The 22,947-nt window shown below is 37.7% G+C and overlaps 1 protein-coding gene and 1 long non-coding RNA gene across 2 annotated transcripts in view; one reads left to right on the top strand and one right to left on the bottom strand.

The window, feature by feature from the left end:
• Positions 1-22,947, top strand: part of LOC133248857 (uncharacterized) — an 89,374-nt gene that overhangs the window by 63,255 nt on the left and 3,172 nt on the right. The window lies entirely within an intron of this gene.
• On the bottom strand, positions 6,651-8,420 carry LOC133247747 (olfactory receptor 6C2-like). Its single transcript, XM_061416945.1, has one exon. It carries the CDS (start codon positions 7,605-7,607, stop codon positions 6,672-6,674), a length of 936 nt encoding a protein of 311 aa, XP_061272929.1. The 5' UTR covers positions 7,608-8,420; the 3' UTR covers positions 6,651-6,671.

Below are 22,947 nucleotides of genomic sequence, written 5' to 3' on the forward strand. Positions count from 1 at the left end.
ATCAACCCTCCTAATTTATAACTTTCTCCTTAAATCAAGGGATAATAAAAGTTTAGATACTGGAGAACTTAATTAACTAAGATTTACTTATCTTATCCTAAATTCAGGGCTTGTTCTTCTTGGGTCTATGTCGAAGCACCATTATTGGTAATGTCAGTAGAAGTCTCCAGCCTTTGGAAGTCTTTTTATGTCTCTTCTGTAATCATGTATTTCAGGATGTAGTACAGCCAAATAATTTTTAGAAAGGTCAGCAGAAATATTTTTGTATATAAATTGATTTAAAAGAAAGAATATAATTATCTTCACTGATTTTGAATTTTCTCTATTAATACTGTCTACTCATTCCTGAAAAATAAACATTTTAAAATGAGAAAGAGAGTTTTAGTATTTTAAAGACCATTTTTAAAGCTTTGGTAAAGAATCTTTAATGACTAATGACTCTTGTACAATTGAACACTAGATACTGGAAGTATCTTCCCAATGAGTATTAGATATTGAAGTCTTCCCAATGAGTGAGAAATGCTCTCTGGGAATTTATATTCTGTATCATGAGATGGCCATATGATCAGAAATATAATTTTATTTATTTAAATTTCTTTTTTATGACATGGGTTATTTTGGGGAATCTGGTCTCTGGAACATGCATTAATTGAAAAAAACATACTGAATGAAATAAGCTTGAAGAAAAGAAGAAAAAGCTTTATTTTGGCTTTTGTATTATAAGAGAAAAATCTTCCTGGGGTTGGATTAGCTTGATGAATCTGCAGAATATAAAGAAACCATTTATTTGAAGATGGTGGAGGAATAGGTGGGGAGAACATTTAAACGCTGAGTAAATTTCACAAAACAATTTCTGAATGCTGGCAGAGGACATCAGGCATCCAGAAAAGCAGCCCATTGTCTTCAAAAGATGTTTTATCAATGGTGCTGTATAGAAGGAGAAGTCTTGAGACTACCGTAAAAATAAGACAGAAAACCAGAAGCAGGAGGATTAAGTCCAAATCCTGAGAACATCAGAGAACACCTGACTCCAGGGAACATTAATCGATAGGAGCTCATCAAACGCAACCATACCTACACTGAAACCAAGCACCACCAAAGGGCCAACAAGTTCCAGAGCAAGACATACCACACAAATTCTCCAGCAACACAGGAACACAGCCCTGCGCTTCAATATACAGGCTGCCCAAAGTTACTCCAAAACTATTGACATCTCATAACTCGTTACTAGACACTTTATTGCACTCCAGAGAGAAGAAATACAGCTCCACCCACAAGAACACCGACACAAGCTTCCCTAAACAAGAAACCTTGACAAGCCACCTATACAACCCCACTCACAGTGAGGAAACTCCACAATAAAGAGAACTCCACAAACTGCCAGAATACAGAAAGGACACCCCAAACTCAGCAATATAAACAAGATGAAGAGACAGAGGAATACCCAGCAGGTAAAGGAACAGGATAAATGCCCACCAAACCAACCAAAAGAGGAAGAGATAGGGAATCTACCTGATAAAGAATTCTGAATAATGATAGTGAAAATGATCCAAAATCTTGAAATCAAAATGGAATCACAGATAAATAGCCTGGAGACAAGGATTGAGAAGATGCAAGAAAGGTTTAACAAGGACCTAGAAGAGATAAAAAAGAGTCAATATATAATGAATAATGCAAAAAATGAGATAAAAAACACTCTGGAGGCAACAAATAGTAGAATAACGGAGGCAGAAGATAGGATTAGTGAATTAGAAGATAGAATGGTAGAAATAAATGAATCAGAGAGGAAAAAAGAAAAACGAATTAAAAGAATGAAGACAATCTCAGAGACCTCCAGGACAATATTAAACGCTCCAACATTCCAGTCATAGGAATCCCAGAAGAATAAGACAAAAAAAAAAAAAAAAAGACCATGAGAAAATACATGAGGAGATAATCGTTGAAAACTTCCCTAAAATGGGGAAGGAAATAATCACCCAAGTCCAAGAAACCCAGAGAGTCCCAAATAGGATAAACTCAAGGTGAAACACCCCAAGACACATATTAATCAAATTAACAAAGACCAAACACAAAGAACAAATATTAAAAGCAGCAAGGGAAAAACAACAAATAACACACAAGGGGATTCCCATAAGGATAACAGCTGATCTTTCAATAGAAACTCTTCAGGCCAGAAGGGAATGGCAAGACATACTTAAAGTGATGAAAGAAAATAACCTACAGCCCAGATTACTGTACCCAGCAAGGATCTCATTCAAATATGAAGGAGAAATCAAAAGTTTTACAGAAAAGCAAAAGCTGAGAGAATTCAGTACCACCAAGCCAGCTCTCCAACAAATGCTAAAGGATATTCTCTAGACAGGAGACACGAAAACGGTGTATAAACTCGAACTAAAAACAATAAAGTAAATGGCAACGGGATCATACTTATCAATAATTACCTTAAACATAAATGGGTTGAATGCCCCAACCAGAAGACAAAGACTGGCTGAATGGATACAAAAACAAGACCCCTACATATGTTGTCTACAAGAGACCCACCTCAAAACAAAGGACACATACAGACTGAAAGTGAAGGGCTGTAAAAAGATATTCCATGCAAATAGGGATCAAAACAAAGCAGGAGTAGCAATATTCATATTAGATAAAATAGACTTTAAAACAAAGGCTGTGAGAAGAGACAAAGAAGGACACTACATAATGATCAAAGGATCAATCCAAGAAGAAGATATAACAGTTATAAATATATATGCACCCAACATAGGAGCACCGGAATATGTAAGACAAATGCTAACAAGTATGAAAGGGGAAATTAACAATAATACAATAATAGTGGGAGACTTTAATACCCCAATCACACCTATGGATAGAACAACTAAATAGAAAATTAACAAATAAACACAAACTTTAAATGATACAATAGGCCAGTTAGACCTAATTGATATCTATAGGACATTTCACCCCTAAACAATTAATTTCACATTTTTCTCAAGGGCACATGGAACCTTCTCCAGGATAGATCACATCCTGGACCATAAATCTCACCTTGGTAAATTCAAAAAAGTTGAAATCATTCCAAGCACCTTTTCTGACCACAATGCAGTAAGATTAGATCTCAATTACAGGAGAAAAACTATTAAAAATTTCAACATATGGAGGCTGAACAACACGCTGCTGAATAACCAACAAATCACAGAAGAAATAAAAAAAGAAATCAAAATATGCATAGAAGTGAATGAAAATGAAAACACAACAACGCAAAACCTATGGGACACTGTAAAATCAGTGCTAAGGGGAAAGTTCATAGCAATAGAGGCATACCTCAAGAAACAAGAAAAAAGTCAAATAAATAACCTAACTTTACACCTAAAGCAACTAGAAAAGGAAGAAATGAAGAACCCCAGAATTAGTAGAAGGAAAGAAATCTTAAAAATTAGGGTAGAAATAAATGCAAAAGAAACAAAAGAGACCATAGCAAAAATCAACAAAGCCAAAAGGTGGTTCTTTGAAAGGATAAATAAAATTAACAAACCATTAGCCAGACTCATCAAGAAACAAAGGGAGAAAAATCAAATCAATAAATTAGAAATGGAGAGATCACAACAGACAACACAGAAATACAAAGGATCATAAGAGACTACTATCAGCAATTATATGCCAGAAAAATGGACAATGTGGAAGAAATGGACAAATTCTTAGAAAAGTACAACTTTCCAAAACTGAACCAGGAAGAAATAGAAAATCTTAACAGACCATCACAAGCACGGAAATTGAAACTGTAATCAGAAATCTTCCAGCAAACAAAAGCCCAGGTCCAGACGGCTTCACAGCTGAATTCTACCAAAAATTTAGAGAAGAGCTAACACCTATCCTACTCAAACTCTTCCAGAAAATGGCAGAGGAAGGTAAACTTCCAAACTCATTCTATGAGGCGACCATCACCCTAATATCAAAACCTGACAAAGATGCCACAAAAAAAAAAAAAAAAAAAAAAAGAAAAGAAAAGAAAACTACAGGCCAATATCACTGGTGAACATAGATGCAAAAATCCTTAACAAAATTCTAGCAATCAGAATCCAACAACACATTAAAAAGATCATACACCATGACCAAGTGGGCTTTATCCCAGGGATGCAAGGATTCTTCAATATTTGCAAATCAATGTAATACACCACATTAACAAATTGAAAAATAAAAGCCATATGATTATCTCAATAGATGCAGAGAAAGCCTTTGACAAAATTCAACATCTATTTATGATAAAAACTCTCCAGAAAGCAGGAATAGAAGGAACATACCTCAACATAATAAAAGCTATATATGACAAACCCACAGCAAACATTATCCTCAATGGTGAAAAATTGAAAGCATTTCCCCTAAAGTCAGGAACAAGACAAGGGTGCCCACTCTCACCACTACTATTCAACATAGTTTTGGAAGTTTAGGCCACAGCAATCAGAGCAGAAAAAGAAATAAAAGGAATCCAAATTGGAAAAGAAGAAATACAACTCTCACTTTTTGCAAATGACATGAGCCTCTACATAGAAAACCCTAAAGACTCTACCAGAAAATTACTAGAGCTAATCAATGAATATAGTAAAGTTGCAGGATATAAAGTCAGCACACAGAAATCCCTTGCATTCCTATATACTAATAATGAGAAAATAGAGAAAATAAGGAAACAATTCCGTTCACCATTGCAATGAAAAGAATAAAATACTTAGGAATATATCTACCTAAAGAAACTGAAGACCTATATACAGACTATAAAACACTAGTGAAAGAAATCAAAGAGGACACTAACAGATGGAGAAATATACCATGTTCATGGATTGGAAGAATCAATATAGTGAAAATGAGTATACTACCCAAAGCAATCTATAGATTCAATGCAATCCCTATCAAGCTACCAACGGTATTTTTCACAGAGCTAGAACAAATAATTTCACAATTTGTGTGGAAATACAAAAAACTTCAAATAGCCAAAGCAATCTTGAGAAAGAAGAATGGAACTGGAGGAATCAACCTGCCTGACTTCAGGCTCTACTACAAAGCCATAGTCAGGAAGACAGTATGGTACTGGCACAAAGACAGAAATATAGATCAATAGAACAAAATAGAAAGCCCAGAGATAAACCCATGCACCTATGGACACTTTATCTTTGACAAAGGACGCAAGAATATGCAATGGAGAAAAGATAATCTCTTTAACAAGTGGTGCTGGGAAAACAGGTGAACCATTTGTAAAAGAATGAAACTAGAACACTTTCTAACACCATACACAAAAATAAACTCAAAATGGATGTATAAAACTCTTAGAGGAGAGCATAGGCAAAACACTCTGACATAAATCACAGCAGGATCCTCTATGACCCACCTCCCAGAATATTGGAAATAAAAGCAAAAATAAACAAATGGGATCTAATTAAAATTAAAAGCTTCTGCACAACAAAAGAAACTCTAAGCAAGGTGATAAGACAGCCTTCAGAATGGGAGAAAATAATAGCAAATGAAGCAAATGACAAACAACTAATCTCAAAAATATACAAGCAACTCTTGCAGCTCAATTCCAGAAAAATAAATGACCCAATCAAAAAATGGCCCAAAGAACTATTTAGTTCTTTAGACATTTCTCCAAAGAAGACATACAGATGGCTAACAAACACATGAAAAGATGCTCAACATCACTCATTATCAGAGAAATGCAAATCAAAACCACAATGAGGTACCATTTCACGCCAGTCAGCATGGCTGCAATCCAAAAGTCTACAAGCAATAAATGCTGGAGAGGGTGTGGAGAAAATGGAACCCTCTTACACTGTTGGTGGGAATGCAAACAAGTACAGCCACTATGGAGAAGAGTGTGGAGAATCCTTAAAAAACTGGAAATAGAACTGCCTTATGATCCAGCAATCCCACTGCTGGGCATACACCCGAGGAAACCAGAATTGAAAGAGACATGTGTACCCCAATGTTCATCGCAGCACTGTTTATAATAGCCAGGACATGGAAGCAACCTAGATGTCCATCAGCAGATGAATGGAAAAGAAAGCTGTGGTATATATACACAATGGAATATTATTCAGCCATTAAAAAGAATACATTTGAATTAGTTCTAATGAGGTGGATGAAAATGGAGCTGATTATACAGAGTGAAGTAAGCCAGAAAGAAAAATACCAATACAGTATACTAACACATATATATGGAATTTAGAAATATTGTAATGACAACCTTGTATGTGAGACAGTAAAAGAGACACAGATGTATAGAACAGTCTTTTGGACTCTGTGGGAGAGGGAGGGAGGGAATGATTTGAGAGAATGGCATTGAAACATGTATAATATCATATAAGAAACAAATCACCAGTCCAGGTTTGATGCAGAATACAGGAAGCTTGGGGATAGTGCACTGGGATGACCCAAAGGGATGGTATGGGGAGGGAGGTGGGAGGGGCTTTCAGGATTGGGAACACGTGTACACGCGTGGTGGATTCATGTTGATGTATGGCAAAACCAATGCAATGTCGTAAAGTAATTAGCCTCTAATTAAAATAAATAAATTTAATTAAAAAAAAGAAAGAAACCGTTTATTTGGCAAATTCACAATTGTTACTTTTGAGTTATTAAGATTTAAATTTAATTTACCTTGGTCTCAAAACACTAATAGTCTCTTACTTCTTTGTGAGAAATACAACTTGTTTTATTGTGTCTTTAAAGGCCTCTTTCACTTGTTTATTTCGAAGTGTGTAGATGAATGGATTAAGCAAAGGGGCAACTGAAGTTGTGAGCACAGACACCACTTTGTTGAAGGCCACTCCTTCCTTTGCTGAAGGCTTGATGTAGATGAAGATGCAGCTGCCATAGGTGATGGAAACCACAATAATGTGGGAAGAACAGGTGGAAAAAGCCTTTTGCCTTTGTTGGGCAGAAGGGAATCTTAGAATGGTCTTGATGATGTATGTATAGGAGAGGACCACACACAGTAAGGTAAAAATGAGTGTCAGCACAGCAAAACTCAAAGCAATTCTCTCTATTAACACTGTGTCTGAGCAAGTTATCTGTAGAATAGGAGATGTATCACAGCCAAAATGATCTATCACATTCGAGTCACAGAATTCCAGCTGGAGGCCCATGCCAAGAGGTGGGAGGATGATCAACAGGCCAGCCAACCAACAGCAGAGAATGAGGGCAGTGCAGACTCTGTTGTTCATGATAGTGGTGTAGTGCAGGGGTTTACAAATGGCCATGTAGCGGTCATAAGACATGGCTGCAAGGAGAAAAAATTCAGTTGCTGCAAAGAGGACAATAAAAAATAATTGGGTGGCACAAGCATTGTAGGTAACAGTATTATCTCCAGTTGCCATAGAATACAGGAATCTGGGGATACAGACTGTGGTGAATGAGACTTCCAAGACAGAGAAATTTCGGAGGAAATAATACATGGGTATTTTGAGATGGGAATCCAAAAGTGTGAGGGTGATAATGATTAGGTTCCCAGCTACACTCAACATGTAGGTGAGAAACAAAAATACAAAAAGCAGAACTTGTAGTTTTGGGTCATCTGTCAGTCCCAGGAGGATGAATGTTGTTATTGTATGATTTCTCATCACTGCCTCCTGTCAAGTCAAGAGTGAATCCACCTGAAGAAACAAATGTCATAAGAACCTAGTATTAGAATATGAATGAAATATCCCAGCAAGCCAGTTCACATGCACTTTTTTCTTTTACTTAATAATCAGTTTGTTAACAGCGACTTTGACATCCTACTGAGACATTTATAAGAAGGACCTATTGTGAATCTTACACTTCTGATTCTCCAAATAGGAAGTATATTTAGGATGTAGCTCAGATGGTTATGTGTCTGCCTACAATTCGGGAGACCCGGGTTCGATCCCTGGGCCAGGAAGATCCCCTGGAGAAGGAAATGGCAACCCACTGCAGTATATGCATGCCTGGAAAATGCCATGGACCGAGGAGCCTAGTGGGCTACAGTCCATGGGGTGGCAAAGAGTCAGACAAACTGAGCGACTTCACTTTTCTTTCTTTCTTTCTGGTGGTCCAGTGGTTAAGACTCTGAGCATGCAGGGGTCCTGGATTTTATCCCTGGTTAGTACTTTGGCCACCTCATGTGAAGAGTTGACTCATTGGAAAGACTCTGATGCTGGGAGGGATTGGGGGCAGGAGGAGAATGGGACGACAGAGGATGAGATGGCTGGATGGCATCACTGACTTGATGGACGTGAGTCTGAGTGAACTCCAGGAGTTGGTGATGGACAGGGAGGCCTGGCGTGCAGCGATTCATGGGGTCGCAAAGAGTCGGGCACGACTGAGTGACTGAACTGAACTGAACTAGGGATGCCAGCATCCCACATGCCACAATGAAGAGCCCACATGCTGCAACTAAGACCAGGGCAGCCAGATAAATTAATAAACAAACAAATAAGCATTAGAAAAAGAAAGTATACTTAAAAAGAGATGGAGAAGGCAATGGCACCCCACTCCAGTACTCTTGCCTAGAAAATCCCATGGATGAAGGAGCCTGGTAGGCTGCAGTCCATGAGGCTGCTAAGAGTTGGACATGACTTAGCGACTTCACTTTCACTTTTCACTTTCATGCATTGGAGAAGGAAATGGCAACCCACTCCAGTGTTCTTGCCTGGAGAATCCCAGGGGCGGGGGAGCCTGGTAGGAGGCCGTCTATGGGGTCGGACATGACTGAAGCGACTTAGCAGCAGCAGCAGCAGCAAGTTAAAAAGCCATAAATCTGACATGCAGCTTCTTAACAATATTGCTTTGTGGCCTAGATTTTATTTGCCCTTATCCCGGAGGACCAGGATGTCATTTTTGCAGTTTTTCTGCCCAACATCTTCTTTCTTTGCTTCTCCACCCTACACCAAAATGATCCATTTTCAAAACCAAGAAAAATCTATTAGTACTTTTTTGGTGTGCGTTTTATTTATTTTTTTTGTCTTTACATTTTTAAAAATTTATGTATGGTGTGTGTTTTAAATCAAAACATGTCTTTAGGGCAATTTTGTGTTCACAGCAAAATTGAGGGGAAGGTACATAGATGTCCCATATACCTCTTTCCTCCACATATGCACAGCTTCCCCTGCTCCATTATCAACAACCCCCACCAGAGCTGTACATTTGTTATAACTGATGAACTTGACATGTCACAATCACTCAGAGTCTGTTAGTTTACTTTATGGTTCATTCTTGGTGTTCAATGTCCATGGGCTTGGACAAATATTTAATTGGTATTTTATGTTGATCATCTTATTTGTTATGCCAAATTTTAACAGCAGCACATTCAGTTAAAAGTGCTAGTTGTTATTGCATCATTCTTTTGAAAGAACAACTCAAAGAACATACATCTGAGTTGGTGGGTAAGTTGTGTTAACTATATGAGAAATGCTCCATAAGATTTGCTGGTATTTAGGATTTGGGATTGTTAATTCAATTTTTTTCATTTTTATTAAGGTCTGCTTGGAGTCCAGGTTCGATGCACGATACTGGATGCTTGGGGCTAGTGCACTGGGACGACCCAGAGGGATGGTATGGGGAGGGAAGTGGGAGGAGGGTTCAGGATGGGGAACACATGTATACCTGTGGTGGATTCATTTTGATATTTGGCAAAACTAATACAATTATGTAAAGTTTAAAAATAAAAAAAAAATAAAAAAAAAGGTCTGCTTGGAGAAGTAAATGGCAACCCACTGCAGTATTCTTGCTTGGAAAATCCCAAGGACAGAGGAGCCTGGCAGGCTACAGCCCATAGGGTCACAAGAGTTGGACATGAGTTAGTGCTATCTTTCTTTCTTTCTTTTATGTATAATAATCTGCAATCATTAAAAGATTTGCAGTTCAGTGAGTTTGGAAAAAATGTATATATCTGTGAAACCACCACCACAACCAAGATACCTCAAGATGCAAAGCAAGATACATTGCATTTCCATCATAAAAAATCTCCCTCATTTCCCTTTGCAATTCAATCCATTCCTTTACTCTTGGCCCCCCAAATAATCATTAATTTGCTTTTTGTCAGTATAAATTAGTTGTCAAGAATTTTGTATGATTGGAACCAGTTTTTAAATCTGATTTCCACTCAGGATGTTTTTGAGAATCATCTATATGTTTGCCATATATATTCCCTTTTAATCTGCTCAGTCATGGTGGACTTTTGGGTTGTTTGCACTTTGGAACTATAATAAATAAAGTTACTATAATAAAATTGATATTCACTCAGTCGTGTCCAGCTCTTTATGACCCCATGAATTGCAACCCACCAGGCTCCTCTGTCCATGGAATTCTTCAGGCAAGAATGCTAGAGTGGGTAACCATTCCTTTCTCCAGCGGATCTTCCCAACCCAGGGATCAAACCCAGGTCTCCTACTATGCAGGTGGATTCTTTACCAACTGATTTACCAGGGAAGCCCAATGAACTAGTACTGATACATTATTATTAAATAAAGTCCACAGTTTATTCAGATAATCTATACTTACTCATACAAAGAAATACTTAATAGGCATCTATTACATAAAAAGCATAATATCAGAGACTGGAGATCCAACAATTAACTGGATCTCTTCCCTCTAGGAGTTTTCAGGCTACCAGTGAAAGTGAAGTCACTCATTTGTGTCCGACTCTTTGCAACCCCATGGACACCAGGCTCCTTCGTCCGTGGGATTTTCTAAGCAAGAGTACTAGAGTGGGTTGCCATTTCCTTCTCCAGGGAACTTCCCGACCCAGGGATGGAACCAAGGTCTCCCACATTGTAGACAGACACTTTACTGTCTGAGCTTGTGGAAGATAACATTTCACTGTAGTGCAAACTCAATAATGTGGTAACATAGATAAAAGTGAAAACACACTTCAAATTTGGGATGATAACTGCTCATGCTAAGTTTGTTCCTTAGCACTATGTAACTATTCATATTTTTCTATGCTCGTTCAGTTTCTTTAGGTTCTTTTCTTTCTACTAAAATCATCAGCATTATCACTTACCTTAGGTGAGTTATCAAGGTGCACTGCTCAGGGTTCACAGACATGCTTTTGAAACAGAAATCCCTCCCTTAGCACATGGGGAAAATGATTTACTGGAGAGATAGTATGTTGTTATTCTGAAGGAACATGAAGTTAGAATTTTCCTGCCACAGTCACAACATAGTAGAAATGAGTGTTGATTACTTTTTGCATAATTATAATGAACTAAAAACCCACATTTAAGATTTGACTGAACTCACCCTTTGCATATAGTTAGGGAATATGGAAAAAAAGACTTTCATGACAAATTAAACACTGACAATTTTCTGACAATTTTTATAAGCAGCAGCCATTGAGGAAACCACAGTCTGAGGAGCATTGAGTTAGTGAGGAGCTTTTATTCACTTCTTTCCCTAATCTCACATTTCACCTGCCTCAGCTCCCAGTCTCACTCTCCATAGAGACCTGCATGGATGGACACACACACACACACACACACACACATATCCTCTCACAGGCAAATCTGACAATCAATAGAAATTTCCTAGATTTTCAAAGATCCCTGTCTCAGTCTCCTTTTCCCTTGCCAACTCTAAAATGACATCTGATCCTAGAGTTCCAAGTTCTTTTAGTTCAAAGGGAAAAGAGATAGTGCAGAGAAAAGGAAGACTTCTCTTGAGTTTTGTTAGGGCATACTTGATCTTCCTGGGTTGGGAGGCAATCTTCTCCACAAATTCTGTAATAGGAACATTTCTTTTATATGTTTAGTATGCTACCAGTGCACAGGGAACATTTGAGTGAATGACAAAATAGTCCTTGGTGACCTAGTTTCCAAAGTACTAATGAATTGGTGGAAGCTTAATCAACAGTGCAAAAACACACGTAGCAATGGAGACAGTGTCCTCAGAGACACTGAGGGTGGTCTGATGTCATCCGAATTCTGTTTTGATTTCTTTGCAGAATCGTAAGATTATTCCTAGAATTTGAAAATCGATTTAACACTTTATATATATATTATATATATATATATATATATAAAATAAAGTAAAGTAAAGTGAAAAAAAAAAAACACTCTTACCCTCTTTTTACAGATGAGGAAATTAAGGAGAAGAGAAATGAATAATCAGGATGCCCTATAGTGGTGATGCAAGTTTAGAACAAAAGTTTATCTGAGTACAAAGATACTGCTTCTTCCTCCATGCTACCTTAGTTGCTTGTTCTGATACTGAAGATTCACTAGCATTTAAATATCAAACTTGATATTATAGGGATACTTGATCTGATTTTCATTTTTTTCATCTTCTACTTATGATTTTTCTGGTAGGCAATGAAACGATCTTTGGTATTCGAAACAATGGAAAGTTTTCACTCCAACTATTGGACAAAAAATTGCCTCTTTCCAGGATATGTTTTTTGTTTTGCTTTGGCTTATTATTGTCCAGATACTGGGAAATGTTGAGGGCAGGAGGAGAATGGGGCGACAGAGGATGAGATAATTGGGTGCTATCACTGACCCAATGTATATGAGTTTGAGCAAACTCTGGGAGAGTTTGCATAAGGTTGCAAAGTGTTGGACATGAATGAACAATGAACAACAAATTACTGTCCAGTGACCTTGAGCAAAGCTTTCTGTTTGACTATCTCTGCTGTCATTTCTGGACATTTTCATTCTTGATGCTCATGTCAGATGATGCAGCAGAGGAGTGGTCTTGCTGCCTTTACTGGGGCAGGTATTTCCTCTCCTCAGGCCACTCACTACTGCTCCATGCAGTTTTCTCACACTGAATAGACATGACACATCATACTTCTCCCACTATGGGGAGAGAGTGATTGAAAATGTTCCTTGGCAGAGGAATGGGCTGGGGAGAAAGAAGATCTTTCTCTTTGTATTTATAGTACATTTTTGAAAAACATCCTGATGGACTATGGCAGAGATGGTCTTCCTGATGAATTGTCCCAGTGATCATTAGATAGTGCCCATTTTTGCCTCTTGTTACTTTTTTGCTTAAAGTCTATTTTTGCCTGATATGTGTATGGCTTGACAACTTTCTTTTGGTTGTCATTTGCCTGGACCATTCATTCTCCATTCTTTCACTTTGAGCTTTGTGTTTGTTTTTAAAGCTGAACTGTGTCTCTTGGAGGCAGCATGTAGTTGAGTCTTGTTTTTTAATCTATCCAGCACTCCATGTCTTTTGATTGGTGAATTCAGTTGGTGAATTCAATTACCTTTAGGATGATCATTGATAGATGAGTACTTGGTGCTGCCATTTTGACTTTTATTTTCTGGTTGCTCTATGTCTCCATTTATTTCTTTTCCCTTGTGTTTCTGTCTGCCATTTTGGCTTGGTAGTTTTTCTATGATGTTTCTCTTTTTTATGCTTTGCATCTGTGCTCTAGATTTATATTTTATTGTTACTATGGGGTTTGTATAAAATGTCTCGGAGATAAAATAGCTCATTTCTCTACTGATAGCATCTTATCATTATTTAACCTATATGGATTCCATCCTTTCTTCTTCCCTTTTTGTGTTTTGATGTCTTAAATTATCCCTTTTTACATGGTGAGTTTGTTTCCAAATTGAAGTAGCTAAAGCTATTTTTTTTTCTAATTTCCCTTATGCTATAACAAAGTGGTTAAAAATCTGTTCTGATAAAGAGTTTCAATTTTCTGATTCTGTCTTTCTATTTATCACCTTACTAAAAGTTTTGTGTGCTTTTGCCTTTTTGTTTCTGGTAGAAGAGCTCTTTTTGTCATTTCTTTTTTTTTAAAAATATAAATCTATTTATTTTAATTTGAGGCTAATTACTTTAAATACTGTATTGGTTTTGCCATACATCAACATGAATCTACCACGGGTGTACATGTGTTCCCCATCCTGAATCTCCCTCCCACCTCCCTCCCCATACCATCCCTCTGGGTCATCCTAGTGCACCAGCCCCGAGCATCCTGTATCATGCATCGAATGTGGACTGGTGATTCATTTCACATATGATATTATACATGTTTCAATGCCATTCTTCCACATCATCCCACCCTCGCCCTCTCCCACAGAGTCCAAAACACTGTTCTATATATCTGTGTCTCTTTTGCTGTCTTGCATATAGGGTTATCATTATCATCTTTCTAAATTCCATATATATGTGTTAGTATACTGTATTGGTGTTTTTCTTTCTGGCTTACTTCACTCTGTATAATCGGCTCCAGTTTAATCCACCTCATTAGAACTGATTCAAATGTATTTTTTCAAATGGCTCAGTAATATTCCATTGTATATATGTACCACAGCTTTCTTATCCATTCATCTGCTGATGGACATCTATGTTGCTTCCATGCCCTGGCTATTATAAACAGTGCTGCGATGAACATTGTGGTACACGTGTCTCTTTCAATTCTTGTTTCTTTGGTGTGTAAGCCCAGCAGTGAGATTGCTAGGTCATATGGCACTTCTATTGCCATACTAGTTTGCATTCCCACCAACAGTGTAAGAGGGTTCCCTTTTCTCCATACCCTCTCCAGATTTTACTGCTTGTAGACTTTTGGATAGCAGACATTCTGACTGGCGTGGAATGGGACCTCATTGTGGTTTTGATTTGCATTTCTCTGATAATAAGTGATGTTGAGCATCTTTTCATGTGTTTGTTAGCCATCTGTATGTCTTCTTTGGAGAAATGTCTATTTAATTCTTTGGGCCATTTTTTGATTGGGTCATTTATTTTTCTGGAATTGAGCTGCAGGAGTTGCTTATATATTTTTGAGATTAATTCTTTGTTGCTTCGTTTGTTATTATTTTCTCCCATTCTGAAGGCTGTTTTTTCACCTTGCTAATAGTATCCTTTGTTGTGCAGTTCAGTTCAGTTCACTCGCTCAGTTTTGTCCGACGCTTTGTGACCCCATGAATCTCAGCACGCCAGGCCTCCTTGTCCATCACCAACTCCTGGAGTTCACTCAAACTCATGTCCATCGAGTCAGTAATGCCATCCACCATCTCATCCTTTGTCGTGCCCTTCACCTCCTGCCCTCAATCCCTCCCAGCATCAGAGTCTTTTCCAATGAGTCAACTCTTCGCATGAGGTGGCCAAAGTACTGGAGTTTCAGCTTTAGCAAAGAACACCCAGGGCTGATCTCCTTTAGAATGGACTGGTTGGATCTCCTTGCAGTCCAAGGGGCTCTCAAGCCTCTTCTCCAACACCACAGTTCAAAAGCATCAATTCTTTGGCACTCAGCTTTCTTCACAGTTCAACTCACATCCATACATGACCACTGGAGAAACCATAGCCTTTACTAGATGGACCTTTGTTGGCAAAGTAATATATCTGCTTTTCAATATGCTATCTAGGTTGGTCATAACTTTCCTTCCAAGGAGTAAGTGTCTTTTGATTTCATGGCTGCAGTGATTTTGGACCCCCCCCCCGCCCCCCGCAAAGTCTGACACTGTTTCCACTGTTTCCTCATCTATTTTCTGTGAAGTAATGGGACTAGATGCCATGATCTTCGTTTTCTGAATGTTGAGCTCTAAGCCAACTTTTTCACTCTCCTCTTTCACTTTCATCAAGAGGCTTTTTAGTTCCTCTTCACTTTCTGCCATAAGGATGGTGTCATCTGCATATCTGAGGTTATTGATATTTCTCCTGGCAATCTTGATTCCAGCTTGTGCTTCCAGCCCAGCATTTCTCATGATGTACTCTGCATAAAAGTTAAATAAGCAGGGTGACAATATACAAACTTGACGTACTCCATTTGCTATTTGGAACCAGTCTGTTGTTCCATGTCCAGTTCTAACTGTTGCTTCCTGACCTGGATATAGGTTTTTCAAGAGGCAGGTCAGGTTGTCTGGTATTCCCATCTCTTGAAGAATTTTCCACAGTTTATTGTGATCCACACAGTCAAAGGCTTTGGCATATTCAATAAAGTAGAAATAGATGTTTTTCTGGAACTCTCTTGCTTTTTCCATGATCCAGCAGATATTGGGAATTTATATCTGGTTCTTCTGCCTTTTCTAAAACCAGCTTGAACGTCTGGAAGTTCATGGTTCACATATTGCTGAAGCCTGGCTTGGAGAATTTTGAGCATTACTTTACTAGCATGTGAGATGAGTGCAATTGTGTGGTAGTTTGAGCATTCTTTGGCATTGCCTTTCTTTGGGATTGGAATGAAAACTGACCTTTTCCAGTCCTGTGGCCACTGCTGAGTTTTCCAAATTTGCTGGCATATTGAGTGCAGCACTTTCACAGCATCATCTTTCAGGATTTGAAAATAGCTCAACTGGAATAAGGAGCTCATGATCTGAGCCACAGTCAGCTCCCAGTCTTTTTTTTTTTTTTTTTTTGCTGATTGTATAAGAGCTTCTCCATCTTTGGCTTCAAAGAATATAATCAATCTGATTTCGGTGTTGACCATTTGGTGATGTCCATGTGTAGAGTCGTCTCTTGTATTGTTGGAAGAGGGTGTTTGCTAAGACCAGTGTGTTCTCTTGGCAAAACTCTATTAGCCTTTGCCCTGATTCATTCTGTACTCCAAGGCCAAACTTGCATGTTACTCCAGGTGTTTCTTGACTTCCTACTTTTGCATTCCAGTCCCCTATAATGAAAAGGACATCTTTTTTTTTGGGTGTTAATTCTAAAATGTAGGTCTTCATAGAACCGTTCAACTTCAGCTTCTTCAGCATTACTGGTTGGGGCATAGACTTGGATTACTTTGATATTGAATGGTTTGCCTTGGGAACAAACAGAGATCATTCTGTCGTTTTTAAGATTGCATCCAAGTACTGCATTTCAGACTCTTTTGTTGATCATGATGGCTATCCCATTTCTACTAAGGGATTCCTGCCCACAGTAGTAGATATAATGGTCATCTGAGTTAAATTCACCCATTTCAGTCCATTTTAGTTCGCTGATTGCTAGAATGTCGATGGTCAACTCTTGCCATCTCCTGTTTGACTACTTCCAATTTGCCTTGATTCACGGACCTAACATTCCAGGTTCCTATGCAATATTGCCCTTTACAGCATTGGACCTTGCTTCTATCACCAGTAACATCCACAACTGGGTATTGTTTTTGCTTTGGCTCAATCCCTTCATTCTTTCTGGAGTTATTTCTCCACTGATCTCCAGTAGCATATTGTGCACCCACTGATGTGGGGATTTCCTCTTTCAGTATCCTATCATTTTGCCTTTTCATACTGTTCATGGGGTTCTCAAGGCAAGAACACTGAAGTGGTTTGCCATTCCCTTCTCCAGTGGACCATATTCTGTCAGACCTCTCCACCATGACCCACCCATCTGGGATGGCCCCACAGGGCATGGCTTAGTTTCACTGAGTTATACAAGGCTGTGGTCATAGTGTGATTAGATTGACTAGTTTTCTGTGATTACGGTTTCAGTGTGTCTGCCCTCAAATACCCTCTTGTAACACCTACCGTCTTATTGGGTTTCTCTTACCTTGGACGTGGGGTATCTCATCATGGCTGCTGCAGCAAAGCTCAGCCGCTGCTCCTTACTTTGGATGAGGGGTATCTCCTCACCACCGCCCCTCCTGACCTTGAACATGGAGTAGCTCCTCTAGGCCCTCCGGTGCCTGCGCATCCACCGCTCCTTGGATGTGAAAAATATGGAATGCGTCACGAATTTGTGCCTCAGCTGGTAAAGAATCTGACTGCAATGCAGGAGACCTGGGTTTGATCCCTGGGTTGGGAAGATCCCCTGGAGAAGGGAAAGGCTACTCACTCCAGTATTCTAGCCTGGAGAATTCCATGGGTTGCCTAGTCCGTGGGGTTGCAAAGAGTCGAACATGACTAAGCAACTTTCACTTTGTTGTGAAGAAGCTTTTAATTTTAATTAGGTTCCTTTTGTTTATTTTTGCATTTATTTCCAATATTCTGGTAGGTGGGTCATAGAGGATCCTGCTGTGATTTATGTCGGAGCGTGTTTTGCCTATGCTCTCCTCTAGGAGTTTTATAGTTTCTGGTCTTACATTTAGATCTTTAATCCATTTTGAGTTTACTTTTGTTTATGGTGTTAGAAAATGATCTAGTTTCATTCTTTTACAAGTGGTTGACCAGTTTTCCCAGCACCACTTGTTAAAGAGATTGTCTTTTCTCCACTGTATATTCTTGCCTCCTTTGCAAAAGATAAGGTGTCCATAGGTGCGTGGGTTTATCTCTGGGCTTTCTATTTTGTTCCATTGATCTATATTTCTGTCTTTGTGCCAGTACCATACTGTCTTGATGACTGTGGCTTTGTAGTAGAGCCTGAAGTCAGGCAGGTTGATTCCTCCAGTTCCATTCTTTCTCAAGATTGCTTTGGCTATTCGAGGTTTTTTGTATTTCCATACAAATTGTGAAATTATTTGTTCTAGCTCTGTGAAAAATACCGTTGGTAGCTTGATAGGGATTGCATTGACTCTATAGATTGCTTTGGGTAACATACTCATTTTCACTATATTGATTCTTCCAATCCATGAACATGGTATATTTCTCCATCTATTAGTGTCCTGTTTGATTTCTTTCACCAGTGTTTTATAGTTTTCTATATACAGGTCTTTAGTTTCTTTAGGTAGATATATTCCTAAGTATTTTATTCTTTTTGTTGCAATGGTGAATGGAATCGTTTCCTTAATTTCTCTTTCTGTTTTCTCATTATTAGTATATAGGAATGCAAGGGATTTCTGTGTGTTGATTTTATGTCCTGCAACTTTACTATATTCATTGATTAGCTCTAGTAATATTCTGGTGGAGTCTTTAGGGTTTTCTATGTAGAGGATCATGTCATCTGCAAGCAGTGAGAGTTTTACTTCTTCTTTTCCAATTTGGATTCCTTTTATTTCTTTTTCTGCTCTTATTGCTGTGGCCTAAACTCCAAAAATATTGAATAGTAGTGGTGAGAGTGGGCACCCTTGTCTTGTTCCTGACTTTAGGGGAAATGCTTTCAATTTTTCACCATTGAGGATAATGTTTGCTGTGGGTTTGTCATATATAGCTTTTATTATGTTGAGGTATGTTCCTTCTATTCCTGCTTTCTGGAGAGTTTTTATCATAAACGGATGTTGAATTTTGTCAAAGGCTTTCTCTGCATCTATTGAGATAATCATATGGCTTTTATTTTTCAGTTTGTTAATGTGGTGTATTACATTGATTGATTTGCGGATATTGAAGAATCCTTGCATCCCTGGGATAAAGCCCACTTGGTCATGGTGTATGATCTTTTTAATGTGTTGTTGGATTCTGATTGCTAGAATTTTATTAAGGATTTTTGCATCTATGTTCATCAGTGATATTGGCCTGTAGTTTTCTTTTTTTGTGGCATCTTTGTCAGGTTTTGGTATTAGGGTGATGGTGGCCTCATAGAATGAGTTTGGAAGATTACCTTCCTCTGCAATTTTCTGGAAGAGTTTGAGTAGGATAGGTGTTAGCTCTTCTCTAAATTTTTGGTAGAATTCAGCTGTGAAGCCATCTGGACCTGGGCTTTTGTTTGCTGGAAGATTTCTGATTACAGTTTCAATTTCCATGCTTGTGATGGTCTGTTAAGATTTTCTATTACTTCCTGGTCAGTTTTGGAAAGTTGTACTTTTCTAAGAATTTGTCCATTTCTTCCATGTTGTCCATTTTATTGGCATATAATTGCTGATAGTAGTCTCTTATGATCCTTTGTATTTGTGTGTTGTCTGTTGTGATCTCTCCATTTTCATTTCTAATTTTATTGATTTGAATTTTCTCCCTTTGTTTCTTGATGAGTCTGGCTAATGGCTTGTAAATTTTATTTATCCTTTCAAAGAACCAGCTTTTGGCTTTGTTGATTTTTGCTGTGGTCTCTTGTTTCTTTTGCATTTATTTCTGCCCTAATTTTTAAGAAATCTTTCCTTCTACTAACCCTGGGGTCCTTCATTTATTCCTTTTCTATTTGCTTTAGGTGTAGAGTTAGGTTATTTATTTGACTTTTTTCTTATTTCTTGAGGTATGCCTGCATTGCTATGAGCCTTCCCCCTTTATCATTTCTTATAAGGCAGGTCTGGGCTTCCCAGGTGGTGCTAGTGGAAAAGAACCCATCTGCCAATGCAGGAGATGTAAGAGTCATGGGTTCCATCCCTGAGTGTGAAAGACCCGCTGGAGAAGAGCACAGAAATCCACTCCAGGATTCTTTCCTGGAGAGTCCCAGGGACAGGGGAGGCTTGTGAGCTACATAGTCCATAGTGTTGCACAGATTAAGACATGACTGAAGTGACTTAGAATGCATGCATAAGGTAGGTCTAGTGTTGATGAACCGCCTAAGCTTTTATTTGTCTAGGAAAGTCTTTGTTTTCCTTCATATCTGAATAATAACTTTGCTGGATAGAATATTCTTGGGTTGCATTGTGGATGTTTTACTGGTTGTAGATTTAAGGGGAGAGACAAAGTTGTTTTTCACTCCACTATTTTGCTGACGTCACCTGCTCATTTCTTCAAAAACTTTTTCAGTCCTTTCTAGTTTTAAAAGGAGACTCTATACAACGTATAAGACTTTTTGAATTTATTTCAGTTTCCTGATGCTCTGTTAATTTTGTTCAGTGATCTTTTATTTGCATGTTTTATGTAGAGAACTTTTATTGCTGCTTCTTCCAGTTAACAAAATTTTTCTTCTGTAATATTTAATTGATATTAAAACTACTCAATGCTTATTTTTCTCAATGGTGCAGTTTTAATCTCTGTAAATTTGATTTGAATATTTTAAATAATTTTAATATTTTTACTTAAAATATTCTTTTTCTATAGTCTTCAACCTACAGGGTATAGTTATATTGCTATTTTAACTATATTCTATTTTAATTATATTATCTATGCCATTTTGGGGGTCTGATTTTATTCATTGTTCTCATTATATGCTGGATTTCCTGCTTCTTTGAATGTCTGGTAATTTTTATTATGTCAGACATTATGGATTTTGCCTTCTGGAAGCCTCGATGCATCTGTATATTTATGAAGATTCTTTAAGTTTATTCTGGTAATATTTAAATTATTTAGAAACAGTTTTATCCTTTCAAGTTCTGGCCGCTCAAATGTTTGGACAGGACTCTATTTGGCCCAAATGTGCAAATTAAATGTGCATTAATGTTTTTAAACACCATCCTTGTAGAAAAGGGGGACAAAAAGAAGCAAATGTAGAAAAATATGGGAAACCTATTGAAAATGTGTTCATTTCCCCAGTACCCATCAACTCCCTACACTGGATGAAGTTGAAATTCCAAAACTTCTTCTTTATGTTGTTGAGGATGCATCCAAAGACTTAGGGAGATTGGAATACTGAAGTAGATTTATTATGTAAGACTTCCTTGCCTACTGTATAAGAATGGCCCTGGAAGTTCTAGGGTACATTCCATTCATCAGCCTCTGCGAAATACATTGTTGATGAGGAGACTTGGCTTCCTGAAGTACTCTGTAGTGAATATTCTTTGAAGGCAAGGGATGACAATGGGAAATATTGCTATCAAAAAGAGCTCCCTGAATTCGATGGAATGATGGAAACCTGTAGTGTAGGCATCAGGTGGCATCACTTAAACCTAACAGATAAAATAAGTGTCATTATCATAGTGGCCAGAAGAGTGGAAATGTTTGAGTTGAAGAGATCTTTAGTGTTGTTTAGATGACCATACTGTCTGTAGGACTAAAATAGGTGGTCACCCACAATGGGGAAATAATAGACTGTTCGATAAATGAAGGGATAAGCTGTATATTCACATGCAAAAGAGTGAAACTAGACCCTTATCTTACACCATAAACAAAAATCAAATCAAAATTAATTTATGACTTATATATTAAGACCTGAATGTGTAAAACTCTTAGAATAAAGCTCCTTGATAATGGCAGTGAGTTTTTTGAATATGACACCAAAAGCTCAAGCAACAGAAACAAAATTAAATAAGAAGCTAAATCAAACTAAAAAGCTTCTGTACTGAAAAGGAGAGAATAAACAAAGTGAAAACACAACATGTGGAATGGGATAAAATGTTTGCAAGCATATATCTGAAAAGGGGTTCTTAGCCTCAATATACAAGGAACTTGTACAACTTAATAGTAAAGATATCTCAACAAGTTAAGCAAAAAATGGGCAGAGAACTTGAATATACATTTTTCCTAAGAAGATATAAAATAGCCAGCTGGTACATGAAAAGGTGCTTAATATCACTAATCATCAGGGAAATGCAAATCAAAACTTCAATGAAATTTCACCTCAGACCTGTTAGAATGGCTATAACAACAATAACAATAAAATTATAATAAAAAGATAAGTATTGGTAAGTATGTGGGAAAAGGGAACCTTGGCACTCTGTTTAGTACTATAATATATATATTAAATATAAAAATAGCTTTATAATATACCATAGAAGTATATTATGATCCAGTAGTCCCTCTTCTGGTTATGTAATTGAAGGAAATGGAATTACATATTTCATTGAGATATTTGCACTCCCAAGTTTCTTGTGGCATTATTTAAAATAGCCCCAAACATGTAAACAACCTAAGTATCCATAGATGGTCTATGAATGGATAAAGAAGAGGTGGTATATATAGAAAGGAATATCATTCAGTCATAAAAAGAAGGAAATTCTGCCATTTCGACAACATGGATGGACCTTGAGGGCGTTATGCTAAGGAAAATAAGTAAAACAGAGGAAGGAACACAAATACTGTATGATATCACCTGTGTGTGGAATCTAAAAAGATCAAATGCATAGGAACAGAGAACAGATTGGTGTTTGGCCAAGGCTGAGGGAAATGCGTAAAGGGTGTCAAGGGTACAAAATTCTGGTCATAAGAATAAATATGTCCTGAGGATGTAATGTACACTATGGTGACTTGAGTTAAAAATACTCTGTAGTTTATGTAAACGTTGCCAAGAAACAACATCTTAAAGTGGTCTCATCACATAGAAACTGTAATTATGTGAGGTGGTAGATGTTATCTAAAATTATTGTGGTAACCATTTCTCAAT

The sequence above is a fragment of the Bos javanicus genome, chromosome 5 (genome assembly GCF_032452875.1).
Source record: "Bos javanicus breed banteng chromosome 5, ARS-OSU_banteng_1.0, whole genome shotgun sequence".
Taxonomy (NCBI): Eukaryota; Metazoa; Chordata; class Mammalia; order Artiodactyla; family Bovidae; genus Bos; species Bos javanicus.